Raw genomic sequence first — 13,088 nt, forward strand, 5'->3', positions numbered from 1 at the left:
AGACTCAGCCTTAAGATCCACAGTACCTAATGTAGGAATCCATAAAGTTAGAGGGTTTCAGGTTTGTGGGAAAACAGACAGGCCTCAGTGCAGCAGAGCTATGGATATTGCTGATGCATCTTGTTAAGCTGTAGCAAAGATGTGAGGAATAGAACAATAGAGCTATGTATTAGCGATTCGGAATAACTTTCTAAGTTGCAAAAAGTTTCTATAGCAAGGTTGAAATTATGAATAGGGTTTTATGCTTTGTCTTCTTATAAATGAACAAGCAAGTATTGTTTTAACCCCAGCTACATGTGTTTATGTTGATTGGATAGAATCACTGTCAATATGCTTTCTCTCTGTGTAATTGGCTAGGATGAGTATTTGGTGACTTGTAACAAGTAAGTTTCTTTGGCTTGCTGCCTGGATGCGAACTGTCAGGATCTTTGCATAGACAAAACTATGTATTATAAAGATTCTGGGAAATAAACGGTTCCGACACATCCACAGTAGTCCCGTCCCGTTCGTGCTTGTATATAAACTGCCGGCGCAAATGGTGCTCCTCGTGTGAGGACAAAGGGTTAGACTAGAAATAAAAAAGAAAATTCTGCAACGGTTCGGCGTCGGAGACCCAAGGTGTTAAACAAGGAGTTAGTTCATCCCCTTCGTCTACTGCTGCAGCTTGTCTTTGTAAGTAACTTTTTATTAGGGGCCCTTGGGTGACTATGGGAAATCACTTGTCTAAATCAGAATGGGACGTTTTTTACCGGCTTGACACAATTTTACAAGAAAAGGGACGTTCTGATATCTCAAAAACTGAACTGAAAGACTTATTAGTCTGGGTAAAAGCGAACACTCAAAATATTGACTTGCAGACTGCTTTTACCTTTGAATTTTGGGATCAAATAAATTGGAAGATATATAATTTGTTTTCTCTTAAAAAGGAAGAGACATTATATAAGCTAATTCCTGTTTCTCGAGCTATATTAGACTGCTTTAAACAAAATGACTGTAACACAGGATTTTCCGGACAACAAAACAAAACATCTTGCTCAGAGCCTTTAAATCCAAGCAATACCGAAACAGCGTCACCTTCTGTGGGAATTTCGGGTTCTCCGGGGGGTCGGTTTTCTTCCAGTGAGTTCGGTATCTCTCCAGATAAAACTGAAAGTGTCGTGTCTCCTGGAAGCTGTGAACCAGATCAGCTTTCAGCTCAGGTTGTGCCTTCTGTTCCTTCCGGGTTTCCCTGCGTCCCTGTTTCTTCTGTCCGGCTCCCACAAGTTCCTCCACGGAAAAATGAACTTTTGCCATGTTGGGAAAGGTGCTCGGAGTTTTCGTTGCGTTCCGGGAATGTGATTAATGCTGAAATGTGTTCAGGGGAGTGTGTAAACTGTGCTAGCGGGGGAAATGGGAGTTTGCAGAGGTTTTGTGATAAGAAAATTATGGATTCTGAAGGTGCACAAGCAGAAACAGTTGAAAGGAGTTTAGGATCTGATTTGTCTGTTCGGGGGGCTGGGGGTGAACTTGCCTCTGCTTCCCTTCCTTCAAGAGATACGTCCTCGACTGTGGTTCAAGAGGACAGGTTGCTTTGCAATTCTAAGAATCCTTTTTTGGTAAATTGTCCTAATCTCCCTGGGTTTGTTGAATGCTCAGATACAGAGTCTTTTGTTGTGAATAGAGATTCTTTTCCTGATGGCAGGGCAGGGAGAAACACTGAGGTGTTGGGCGTTGGTCCTGAGGCTGGTGAAACTAAAATTGCTCGGTCCAGAAAGAGAGTTGCGATTAAGGCAAGAGAATGTAAAAAGGCTTCTGTATCAACACAAACTGATGATTCTGGAATCTTAAAACCTAATTCTGTTTTTACTGAGGGAAAAATTGGCCTTTTGGGCTCACAGCTTAATGCTGGCAATTTTCCAACTGAGTCTCCCCAGTCAGAAATGCGATGTGTAACTTGTAAAAATGCTTTAGAAGGTGTCACAAAAACCAAATCGAGATCTAAAACTCAAAAACAGTCTAATTTGTCTAAATTTAATAATACTTATTCCAGTGACAGTGAAGAAAATGACTCAGATCCGGGCTCGCTGCCAAAGCCCTTGGGGCAGAGGGCCAGCGACTCCTCTGTCTCTCTTGGCAGGGATCCTGAGGGGGCTTGTCCCTCCGGTGGTAGCCCGGCCCAGATATCAGAGTCATTTGCTCCCGCCCCAACTGGCGGAGATCCTGGAAAAGTTGGTTGTTATAACAACACCTCTGCCAAGAGCTCTAAAGTTGGCAAAAGTCCCAGAACGAAAACTTTCACTGAAACTGTCTGTTCTTCCAAGCCAGAAAAGGCAGGGAAGAAAAGGATCTCAGAGCCACCATTGATTTTACCTGACTGGTCCAATATTAATCAAAATTTAGAAAAAGATTTTGATTTTCAGAGGCCACTTCTTGCTTTACCAGTAAGATATGGTCGTCACAATGCTAACCCCAGATATGAAAGTCTCACTTATCATGATATAAAAGAATTACGTCAAGCTTTAAAAGAAAGCAGGTTTTCTTCTCCTTATTTTGATAATGTGTTGAAATGTGTTTTTAATTCATTTGATTTGGTTCCTGCAGATTGTCGAAATGTGGCTTCCCTGATTTTAACCAATTCACAGTATCTTTTATGGGAATTGCAAAGGAAAAAAACTCTGTTTGCACTGTGCTGTTAGATTCTGATGAACAAACTTGTTACTTTGCTTATGTTAAACCAAGTCACTTTTAAAAAGGAATTGTCATGTGAAAACATTCCAACTAAGACAACTTTCTATCTGAGTGTCACAATGTATATGATTTGCTAATGTCTTGTTGTACAAGTCTTTTCTTCAGTTCGACAGAATTTTCCAGGATTCAAGATTCTACACTACATGGATGACTTCCTCATCGCAGCTCCTCCGAAGACAGAGATGGAGCCAACCTGTACTGGTATTGTGACTGAAATCCAAGATGCTAGACTTGACATTTCTACAAAAAAACCCAAGGCTGTGACATCAACTCTTCAAAGAAGACAAGCTCATCGCTGTGTTCCGGACAAGCCTTTCTTTTTTGCAATTTTAGGAGAAAAGATGCAACTTTGTGGCCTCATTTTCCAGTGGGACCCTTCTGAAACAGATCCTTTGTTGATAATAGAATGGATTTTTCTTCCCTACAGGTTTCCAAAGACAATTTTCACAGTTTTAGAAATGATTGCACAAATTGTAATTAAGGCCAGAGCCAGACTTTTAACTTTAGTCGGCCAGGAATTTGCAGTTATCTATTTGCCATTGAAAAAAGATTACCTTGATTGGGCAATGCAAAATTCTGATGATTTGCAGTATGCATTGTTGAACTTCCCAGGTGTGTGTTCTATTCATTACCCAGCTCACAAATTACTACAATCTAAATTGAGTTTTAGAGAGAAACCTAAATTGAGTGAAGAACCTTTAAATGCCATAACCCTCTTCACTGATGGTTCTGGCAAAAGTCATAAATCAGTTGTAACTTGGTTAAATCAAGAAACTAATGCTTGGGAATCAGACATTCAATTGATAGAGGGATCTCCTCAAATTGTTGAACTTGCTGCTGTGGTTCGTGCTTTTCAGCTCTTTCCACAACCTTTCAATTTAATCACTGATTCTGCTTATGTTGCTAATGTAGTTAAGAGAATAGAGGGCTCAGTTTTGAAGGATGTTAGTAATGATACTTTATACCGTTGGCTTTCATGTCTTTATACAACTTTGCAATATAGAACTAACCTATATTTTGTTTCTCACATCAGGGCTCATTCTTCGCTTCCTGGATTTTTAGTGGAAGGAAACGCGAGAGCGGACAAACTGACAATGGTTATTTCAAACACTTTGCCAAACATTTTTGAACAAGCAAAATTGAGTCATGCCTTTTTTCACCAAAACGCACAGGCACTTGTGCGAATGTTTCAAATTTCCAAAAATCAAGCTAAGGCAATCATCAGTGCTTGCCCTGACTGTCAGCTTGTGCAGCCTCCTGTTTCTACAGGAGCGGTCAACCCACGAGGTTTGCAAAGTCTGCAGTTATGGCAAACAGATGTCACAAAATACCCTTCTTTTGGCAAATTCAAAAATATTCATGTTTCAGTGGACACGTTCTCTGGTGCAATTTTTGCTTCTCTTCACACAGGTGAAACAGGCAATCATGCCTGCCATCATTTTTTGCAAGCTTTTGCTTCATTGGGTGTGCCCCAAGAAGTAAAAACTGACAATGGTCCCGCATATATATCTCAAAAATTGGCCACATTTTTAAAAGAATGGGGTGTTCGTCACATCTTTGGTATTCCTCACTCTCCCACAAGCCAAGCAATCATTGAGAGGACACATCAAACATTAAAACGCATTCTAGATCAACAGAGAGGGGGAGTAGAGGTCACACCACAGATGAGACTGAACAAAGCTTTGTATGTTTTTAATTTTTTAAACAGTTCGGTTGCAGAACCAGACCCACCAATTTTTAGGCATTTTTCAAATAGCTCTCAGGCAAAACTGAAAGAAAATCCTCCTGTCTTAATTAGAAACCCTGAATCTGGTCAAATTGAAGGTCCTTTCCGATTAATCACCTGGGGCAAAGGGTATGCTTCTGTCTCTACAGGTGCTGGAATTAAGTGGGTTCCTGCCAAAAACGTCAAACCATATCGCACCCCAGAACGTGTTGACGAGTCCAGAACCGAGGAAGCAAGTACGCAGACGTGAGCCGAGTGGAAGGATCCCGGGTCACGCCTGACGTTCCTTGTGCATCGGTGGAATCTGCAAACTTTGATTTTTGTGTCAACGAATGTTATTTATAATTGTGTTAGTTGTATGTGAGATTATTGTTTAGTAGAGCTGACTTTTGGTAAAATTGTGGGTTTTTTGCTTTTGTTAAGATATAGATTCTTTATTGGATTCTCAAGGGAAAATATTTTTTAAGGCTACGATCAAGGTTGTCAAAAATTGGTATATATGTGAGGATTTTGCCAAAATTTAGCTCATGAGCAGAATGGAGCAAATGCATGTTGTATGTTGGTTTTGGTGTGTTTTAATTGTTTTTTGTCGTGCAGATTTTCCTGTGGAACAACCAAAAACGAATGTATGGGTGACCTTAGCCAAGGCAGCCGGCTCGGATACTATATGTTTGTCTAATTCGGAACCAGAAAAACCTTTCTCAACCTGTCTGGTTGGTGTGCCAGTAAAAGAGTTGCCTTTGGTCAAAAAGCAATCCAATGGTAAGCCAGGTCAAATTGACAATGGGAATGATCCCACACTGAATTGGAACGTTTGGGCCAAAAAGCTTTCCAGAGCTGCATCTGAACCCCAAGAATTGGAAATCCTTGGTTCTTTAACCATGGATTTTTGCTTTACCTTTACCTCTAGTAGTTGGCGAAAAGGTGACCCTCCAAAATACAATGTTACTCCTTATTATTTTGCATATAGAAATTTAAGTTTTTGGTGTAATTCTTCAAACAGTTGGAATGTGCGTTCCGAGGCTGACCAATATCCAAGGCAATTGCCCAAGGGATATTGGTTCATTTGTGGAGATAGGGCGTGGCAAGGCATTCCAGCTCACCTTGAAGGTGGCCCATGTAGCATTGGAATGCTCACTGTAATTGCGCCCACAGCCAAAGAGGTCATGAGAAAGAAACAAAGGAGAACAAGATCTGTTCGTCATTATGATGAGAACTGTAGAAGTGATTTCATGCCTTGGAAAGCAACAAGAAGGGTTTCTGCAAGTATATTTCTACCCCAATGGACTTCAGCAGTGGCACTGAAACAATTAGATCGGGTTGGATGTTGGCTGAGTAAACAAACAAATGCCACGTCCTCTGCAATTAGTGATATGTTAACCGATGTTGATAGTGTTAGACATGCTACTCTTCAAAATAGAGCAGCAATCGATTTTCTTTTACTGGCACAAGGACACGGTTGTGAGGAATTTGAAGGATTGTGTTGCATGAATTTGTCAGATCATTCTGAATCCATTCACAAAAGTATACAAAAATTGAAAGACTTAACAGCCCAAATTAAAGAAGATGGCGGGTCCTGGATAGATGACTTGTTTCAAGGATGGGGTGTTGCACCTTGGCTAAGGCAACTCTGCAAGATAGGTCTCTATGTATTGGGTGTTCTGGTTGTGATTTTAATAGTGATCCCCTGCATACTTCATTGTGTGCGTCGAATGATGAACAAAACGGTCAGAGAAATTTTTGTTATACAGGAAAGAGAATTAGGAAGTAGAATCACAGAAAGTGTTCGAAATCTCACTGAGAATGTAGATGAAGGTATAGAAATGGAAGAGGGATTTGAATTAAGACCCTGGAATCGACAAGAGTTTTTTGAACAATGACTTATAACTATTGCCAGATGTGATTTTTATCTTTTACACTGATTGGGCCTTCACAGCATTAATTTGCTGTGTTGTAATATAGCATTGCTTAGAAGCAACAAGAACAGGTCTTAAGCAGATAGTAAGCAAAAATAGTATGGCTATGAAAGGCAAGTAGTAAGCGACAAGGTTTTAAAGGTTTCTTTTTAGGTCAAGAGAGAGGGGGAAATGTAGGAATCCATAAAGTTAGAGGGTTTCAGGTTTGTGGGAAAACAGACAGGCCTCAGTGCAGCAGAGCTATGGATATTGCTGATGCATCTTGTTAAGCTGTAGCAAAGACGTGAGGAATAGAACAATAGAGCTATGTATTAGCGATTCGAATAACTTTCTAAGTTGCAAAAAGTTTCTATAGCAAGGTTGAAATTATGAATAGGGTTTTATGCTTTGTCTTCTTATAAATGAACAAGCAAGTATTGTTTTAACCCCAGCTACATGTGTTTATGTTGATTGGATAGAATCACTGTCAATATGCTTTCTCTCTGTGTAATTGGCTAGGATGAGTATTTGGTGACTTGTAACAAGTAAGTTTCTTTGGCTTGCTGCCTGGATGCGAACTGTCAGGATCTTTGCATAGGCAAAACTATGTATTATAAAGATTCTGGGAAATAAACGGTTCCGACACATCCACAGTAGTCCCGTCCCGTTCGTGCTTGTATATAAACTGCCGGCGCACCTATAATATGAAAGAGCATCCACAGAAAGAAAACAGGCTTGAACTCTAGCAATACCTGGATCTATGTCAGAGTCATTAGGATCAAATGCATCATCTTCTGTAAATGGACGAAGGCAGCTCTGTCTGTCTCCAAACACACGCCTGTTCCTTCTGGCTGGCAATGTACCATCTGAAAATAATGCAGTTATGGTTACCTGAACTGCTTCAGTTAATCTCCAGCTAGCCCCAGAAAAAACAAAGCAATATAATTTTCATTTTGCACGTCTTCCATTTACAAACTGAAGAGTTGATCTGGAGTGACTCCAGTGCAGGTAGAACAAAACCAAGACTGTCATTCTGCAATGGGTCATGTTTTATGCACCATACTTTCTGTGATGTCCCAGAAACTTCTTCTAGTGCACTTGGCACCTTTTTTGTTTTTCTCCCAGGAGAGCAGGCTGCTCTCATCACAAGAAAACTCTCACTTTCCACATGAGAGTCATACATAGTCATGTCACTGCAAGTGCAATTTGCTGTTATAAGCACTCAGTGCAGTGATCTGTTCTCAGAAAGGGAAAGTAATTTGGACGTTACTCTGGTCTGATGCATCAGGAGTTCTTCAGAGCAGACAACAGTGTCAGTCAAGTAATTTGCAATATATTCAAACAACAGAAACTCTTCACTATCACAAAATAAATATACTACCGAGTCAATTGACATTTACAGCACATAAAGACATGCATTAAATACACTAAACCCAGCTACTTCAGGTCATTAAAAATACTAGGACAGAAGAGCTTCAGCTCAGTCTCAATCAGGCTCTGTCACACCTTGGTATGTGTCTCTTCTGTAGGGGACAACTACACCTACCTGAGGTTTCTGCATCCACACCGCTATCATCAGCCACTTTCAGGAAGATCTGAAAAGGAATGATAACTGTCAATGAAAATCAAAAGAGGAAAGATATTGTGGGTACTGCTTCAGAAGATGCCATGTGAGACTGGCAGGTGCAATGAGAGAACTGAGGATACTGAGTTTATCCTCTGCATGATGGTGACATTGACTTTGTGGCTTCTGTCCAGTTTCCGGGAGCCAAACTGCTACCAGCTGTTCCCCTTTTCCAATATGAGTTCACAGGCCATCTCAAACATGAGCTCTTTCCTGTGTCTCAGAAACAGACCTAGTAACTAAATTTGGTGAATCTCATATTTCCCCATGTCTAACAGCTCTTGCTTGAATAGGCACCTTCATGGAGCTTGACCCACGGACTCTCCTAAACCAGAAATAACCCTTTTTCAAATTGCAGATAACAACCAAGGTCTTCACAGCTGTGAAGGACCTAGAGGGCAACCTCAGTAAGTGACAAAACCACTGTTTCAGTGTTTTATCATTCTTTAAAAATAAACAAATAAAGATCCTACAAAGAGATAATGTGCATGATATTTCTGTGATAAAAAAGAGAGACTTGGCAGCTGGAACAGTCACATGGAACAAACCCTGAAACCACGAAAAATCCCTGACAAGGGCATATGTTTAAATTGTTTACATAATGTATGTATACAGTACTGAAATGTATGTTTTCAGTTAAATGCAACACAAAGCATGCCTAAAAATAACACAGATATTAGAAGCCAAATCAGGGGCCAACCTACACATATCTCAGCAAAGTGCAGATGAGCACACAGGACCTGTCCTTGCTTGTCTGTACCACATTTCAGTTTTTAATGCACGCCTCTGTGAGCACACTCTTACACAGGGCAGAAGACAATCCATTTTGGAGAGGAACACAAAGCTGTTCTGTCAATTTTTACACGAAGCAATAAGGCTTCATCTCATTATTAATTCTGTCTTGATTCCTTCTGCCTAATTCAAGACAAACAGGAATCAGCAGCTCACTAACCTCCTCCAGAGTAGTTTCCGAGATGCCATAGCTGGAAATGCCAAGATCAGAAAGACGGTCATCAATTTCATGGAACAGTTCCACGAAAGCTCCCTCTTTAGCAGCTTTGTATGGCAAGACATAGGTTAATTCATGACCTATGTCCTCCACCAGTCTTGCCTCAGGAACATGTTTTGTAATGAGATTTGAAATTGCAGACACATCTAGGAAAAACAAATGTAAAAGATAGTTCTGTTCTGGTTACCACTCATAATGTGGAAAAAAAGAGCTCAGCCTTAAAAATCCTGCCAGAAAAGGAGGACAAATAGGACATCTCTGGAAAGAAGCTAATTTCCATGAAGTGTAATTTCTTTGTAATTTAACACAAGACTGGATAAAAGCCTGGACCAAAGCTTGGCTATACTTCTTATGCACAGAACTTGGGAGAGCTTGTACATGCTACTGGAAGATCTGCAAATAAATCACTGATGTACAGCTCATCAACATTATATACTGCCAACAGGCCACACAACTACATAATATTTGCTTATTATATCTCAGGACAGCTTGAATTCAAAATGGCTCACTCAAGAAATGCATTCCAATATTTAAAATACCATCACTGTGAATTTAATAATTTTCCCAAGACTGTAGCTACCTTGGACCAACAAGGTTAAGGCAGCTGTCCAAGGCGAGCCACAGAGCAATGTCAACTGGAATTCAATCTTAAATTTTTTTCCAAGCCTCACCTATTGTCAATGTGTCACTTTCATGGTCACTGCCAAGGCCAGCATCAGAGCTGCTCTGGGAGACACTGTCATCCTGGTCACAAAAGAGAAGACAAACATTATTTCCTGCTGTTTATACAAAATGGGGCCTACCCTATGCTACATACTAAGTAAGTCCAACCAGATGCTGCAGATGGTGACGCAGCACTGCAAAGGCTAAAACAGAAGTAAGATGATGGGTATAGAAGTGAGTGTTACAAAAGTATACTTCACTTATTTTGTATCTCTCTGATCAGCTTGAGACCACTGTCACTGAAAGAAACTATAATGGGGATGTATGTCCCACACAAATGTTTAATTAGATATGGTCTGGCACAGTACCCACCGGACAAGTAACACTTCTTCCAAAGAACAAGGGATTTTCCTTTGCGACATTCTACTGCTGCTTCCAAAAAGCCTAAGATTTCATGAAGAAAGAATAAACATAGGCAGAAAAGGCCAGCTGTACCTTTTTCAAATAGGAAACTGTGCTGCTGCTGTTTCGACAGGAGCTCAGAGAGGAGTCTACATCCTTTTTGACCAGGGTCAAATAATAGCCTGTTCCCAGCTGGTTCTTCAGGAAGAGAGAAGAGCCAACACAGCAGAGCTTGCCATGAGAAATGATAGCAATCCGGTCCCCCAGAATGTCTGCCTCATCCATGTGGTGCGTGGAGAGAATGATAGTGCGACCTGGAAGAGAGCAAGGAAGACATGGCTGCTAAGTCAAACCTGTTTGTTTGTTTGCAGCCACACCAAAGCCACAATCACTTGCATCTTGCCATGAAGTTGGATGGGAGGTTGATGCCACAATTTTGGGCCCTTTGAACAAGATCAAGAGTATGGAGAAGATTCACAACTGCTGTCATGGGTTTATTCTCTCCACTCTCTGCTGGCTTTTGTCATGCTCAGCAAAGGCAGGTTTAATTTCATGTCTGCAAGGCTGGTTGCATGGAGCAGACCAGGACATTGCTGAACAGCAAGGTTAATTTTCTGACTTTACCTGCCCTCAGTCATAACCCAGTAAAAAAGTTTGTTCATGAACTCTGACATGAGTAGGAGGAGAAAGATATATAAATGAGAGGTCTGAGCATCCTTGTCCTGCATGGTCTCTGTTCATTCCTTGGTGCAGGCAACAATAGATTTACAAAGGCACATTGCTATTTTGAGAACAGTCAAGAATCAGATTGATTTTCTTTTGCCTCCTACAATACATTTATTAAGAGTAAAGATGACATACCTTGCCGATACTTCAGAAGCAGTTCCCATATTCCTCTGCGAGAATAAGGATCCACCCCAGCTGTAGGCTCATCCAGAATGACAACCTTGGAGCCACCGACAAAAGCTAAGGCAACAGAGAGCTTCCTCTGCATGCCACCTGTCAGGTACAAGAAGAAAGAAGTGTTCAGGCTGATGTAGAGATGAGGTGAACAGCAATACTTGTGGTATGATGGATAATGAGCTCTCTGAAAGAAAGCAGACTGAGGAGAACAAGTACTGCTGCTGTTTCAGGCATTCAGGGTCCCACCACTTTCTGGACAGTGGATAATTCATCTGGATAGTCACTCCTCAGTGGAGTCTAACTCTCCTACTGCAGGGAACCACACCTTGCATGCCCACAGTGAACTATACTGTCTCAGCACCAGGGGTAGCAAATTGCCAGCTTGGAAGCCTAAGCATATTTGGGGATCTGGAACACAGGTCTCCAGAGCCTGAGCTGCAGAAATAAGTCCCCATGAGACTCCCCTTCCATGAAAGCGTTCCAGAGACAAAAACAAGGAATTATATTGCATTCCTCAATACTAAAGTCAACCATGGTCATCTGTTCTCCCTCCCCAAAGTCAAATGTGCAGTCTGTACTGATACTTGAGTAAGACAAAGGCATGTCAGTCCCTCTAGTATCTGGTACAGACTGACACAGGAATTCTGCACCTACTGAACAAATGAGAAGGGCACTCCAGGTCACCAACTGAAGGGGCAGAAGTCAGTGTAAGGAATGCATGTAGGATTCACAAACACAAGAGACTTGTAGACTATGGTAAAAGCCACCCTCACGTAAACTCATAAACCCCAAAGATATGAGTAAGCTTTGGACAACACACAGCAAATGCAGCTGAACTATGTCATGATGGAAAAAATACACAATACACAGAGAAGCGAGAGACTTGTTATGGCGATTGGATAGCTTGAGACTGTGCGAGATTGTGATGTTTACTAAGATAGACTGATTAGGTACTAAATAAACGACTCACTTCCTTAAATGCTTAATTTTATAGTAGTCTATATATAATTGCAGGATTCCATCAGGGTCCATAACACAGCCTCTGCAAAAGCCGGTGTAGTGTTTCTGAGGCTGAGAAATGTAAAAGATCTGAACCTACCAGAGAGTTTGCTTGTCCTAGCTTTCAGTTTGTGAGGCAAACCAACATCTGTTGCCATCTGCTCCATCTCCTCTTTCACCTTCTTTTCTGGCAGCCCTTTGAGCCGAGCATAGAACCAGATGTGCTCCTCCACAGTCAGCCTAGAGAACAAATGTAGCCTCAGGGAAGAGTTGAAAGCACCATACTGGGATTCGTCCCTTTTATTAGCATTACTGTAGGCATTTCTGTTTCCTCAGGAAAACATCTTTTAAGGCTGAGGTTTCAGGAAGGAGCCACAGACTGGGTGCACTCAGTTTGGGCCTGACTTCAGGGTGTGGCTCTATTCAGCGGCCACGTAAATAATCCTTTTTTAAGGGTGCTTGACAGCACCACAAACAACCTAAATCACTAGGCACCAGGGATACACTTGGCCTAGCTGAGTGGAGTACATTATTAACAGACATGAAAGATGAAAGTGTAAGCTCTTGCTGGTCATTCCCAGGCACTTAGGAATGTGCTAATAAACAGAACGTTCCTGTACCAATCCCACACCACTCCACTGTCTCACACCATGTGCACACAGAAAAAGGACTGTCAAAGCCAAAAGCACACTGCTGTATCCTAGAGAACCCAAACATCGGTTAGATAGCATCAGTCCTACATATCCCAGATGATACTCACAAGTCAAACAGCACATTGTGTTGTGGACATACACCTAGGTTCTGCCTGATGGTGCTAAGCTCAGAGCGGATATCTTTGCCCAGGATGAAGGCTGTACCCGAAGTTGGGGGAAACAAGCCAGTCAAAATGGACCTGAAAGAAAAATAGAACAGATCAGCAGGTTCCGCCACTAGGAAACAGTGGAAGGCTGAATTAAGAGTAGGTGGAAACCCTGGGGAATGCCATATCTAGAAAGTAGCCTGAAAAACATCTCACTAATGGATTTTAAATAAATCAAACCACAAATCAGCTCCAGTGGTGATCAAAGAACACCCACATAGCTGCTTGAAGGAAAGATTTTCTTCCTCTAAAAGCTTCTTGTTCTTCCAGTACCAACTTGC

The 13,088-nt window shown here is 41.4% G+C and overlaps 1 protein-coding gene across 3 annotated transcripts in view; it reads right to left on the bottom strand.

The window, feature by feature from the left end:
• The window catches only part of ABCA1 (ATP binding cassette subfamily A member 1), a 100,433-nt gene that overhangs the window by 18,059 nt on the left and 69,286 nt on the right, over positions 1 to 13,088 (bottom strand). For all 3 annotated transcript variants that reach the window (XM_030969411.1, XM_030969410.1, XM_030969409.1), the window contains 8 exons: positions 12,709 to 12,840; positions 12,049 to 12,188; positions 10,908 to 11,045; positions 10,140 to 10,360; positions 9,653 to 9,725; positions 8,925 to 9,127; positions 7,895 to 7,943; positions 7,101 to 7,214 (listed from right to left, as the gene is read on the bottom strand). In XM_030969411.1, the coding sequence (XP_030825271.1) occupies positions 7,101 to 7,214; positions 7,895 to 7,943; positions 8,925 to 9,127; positions 9,653 to 9,725; positions 10,140 to 10,360; positions 10,908 to 11,045; positions 12,049 to 12,188; positions 12,709 to 12,840 (1,070 nt within the window). The remainder of the gene's footprint in view (positions 1 to 7,100; positions 7,215 to 7,894; positions 7,944 to 8,924; positions 9,128 to 9,652; positions 9,726 to 10,139; positions 10,361 to 10,907; positions 11,046 to 12,048; positions 12,189 to 12,708; positions 12,841 to 13,088) is intronic.

Source organism: Camarhynchus parvulus, chromosome Z, assembly GCF_901933205.1.
Source record: "Camarhynchus parvulus chromosome Z, STF_HiC, whole genome shotgun sequence".
Classification (NCBI taxonomy): domain Eukaryota; kingdom Metazoa; phylum Chordata; class Aves; order Passeriformes; family Thraupidae; genus Camarhynchus; species Camarhynchus parvulus.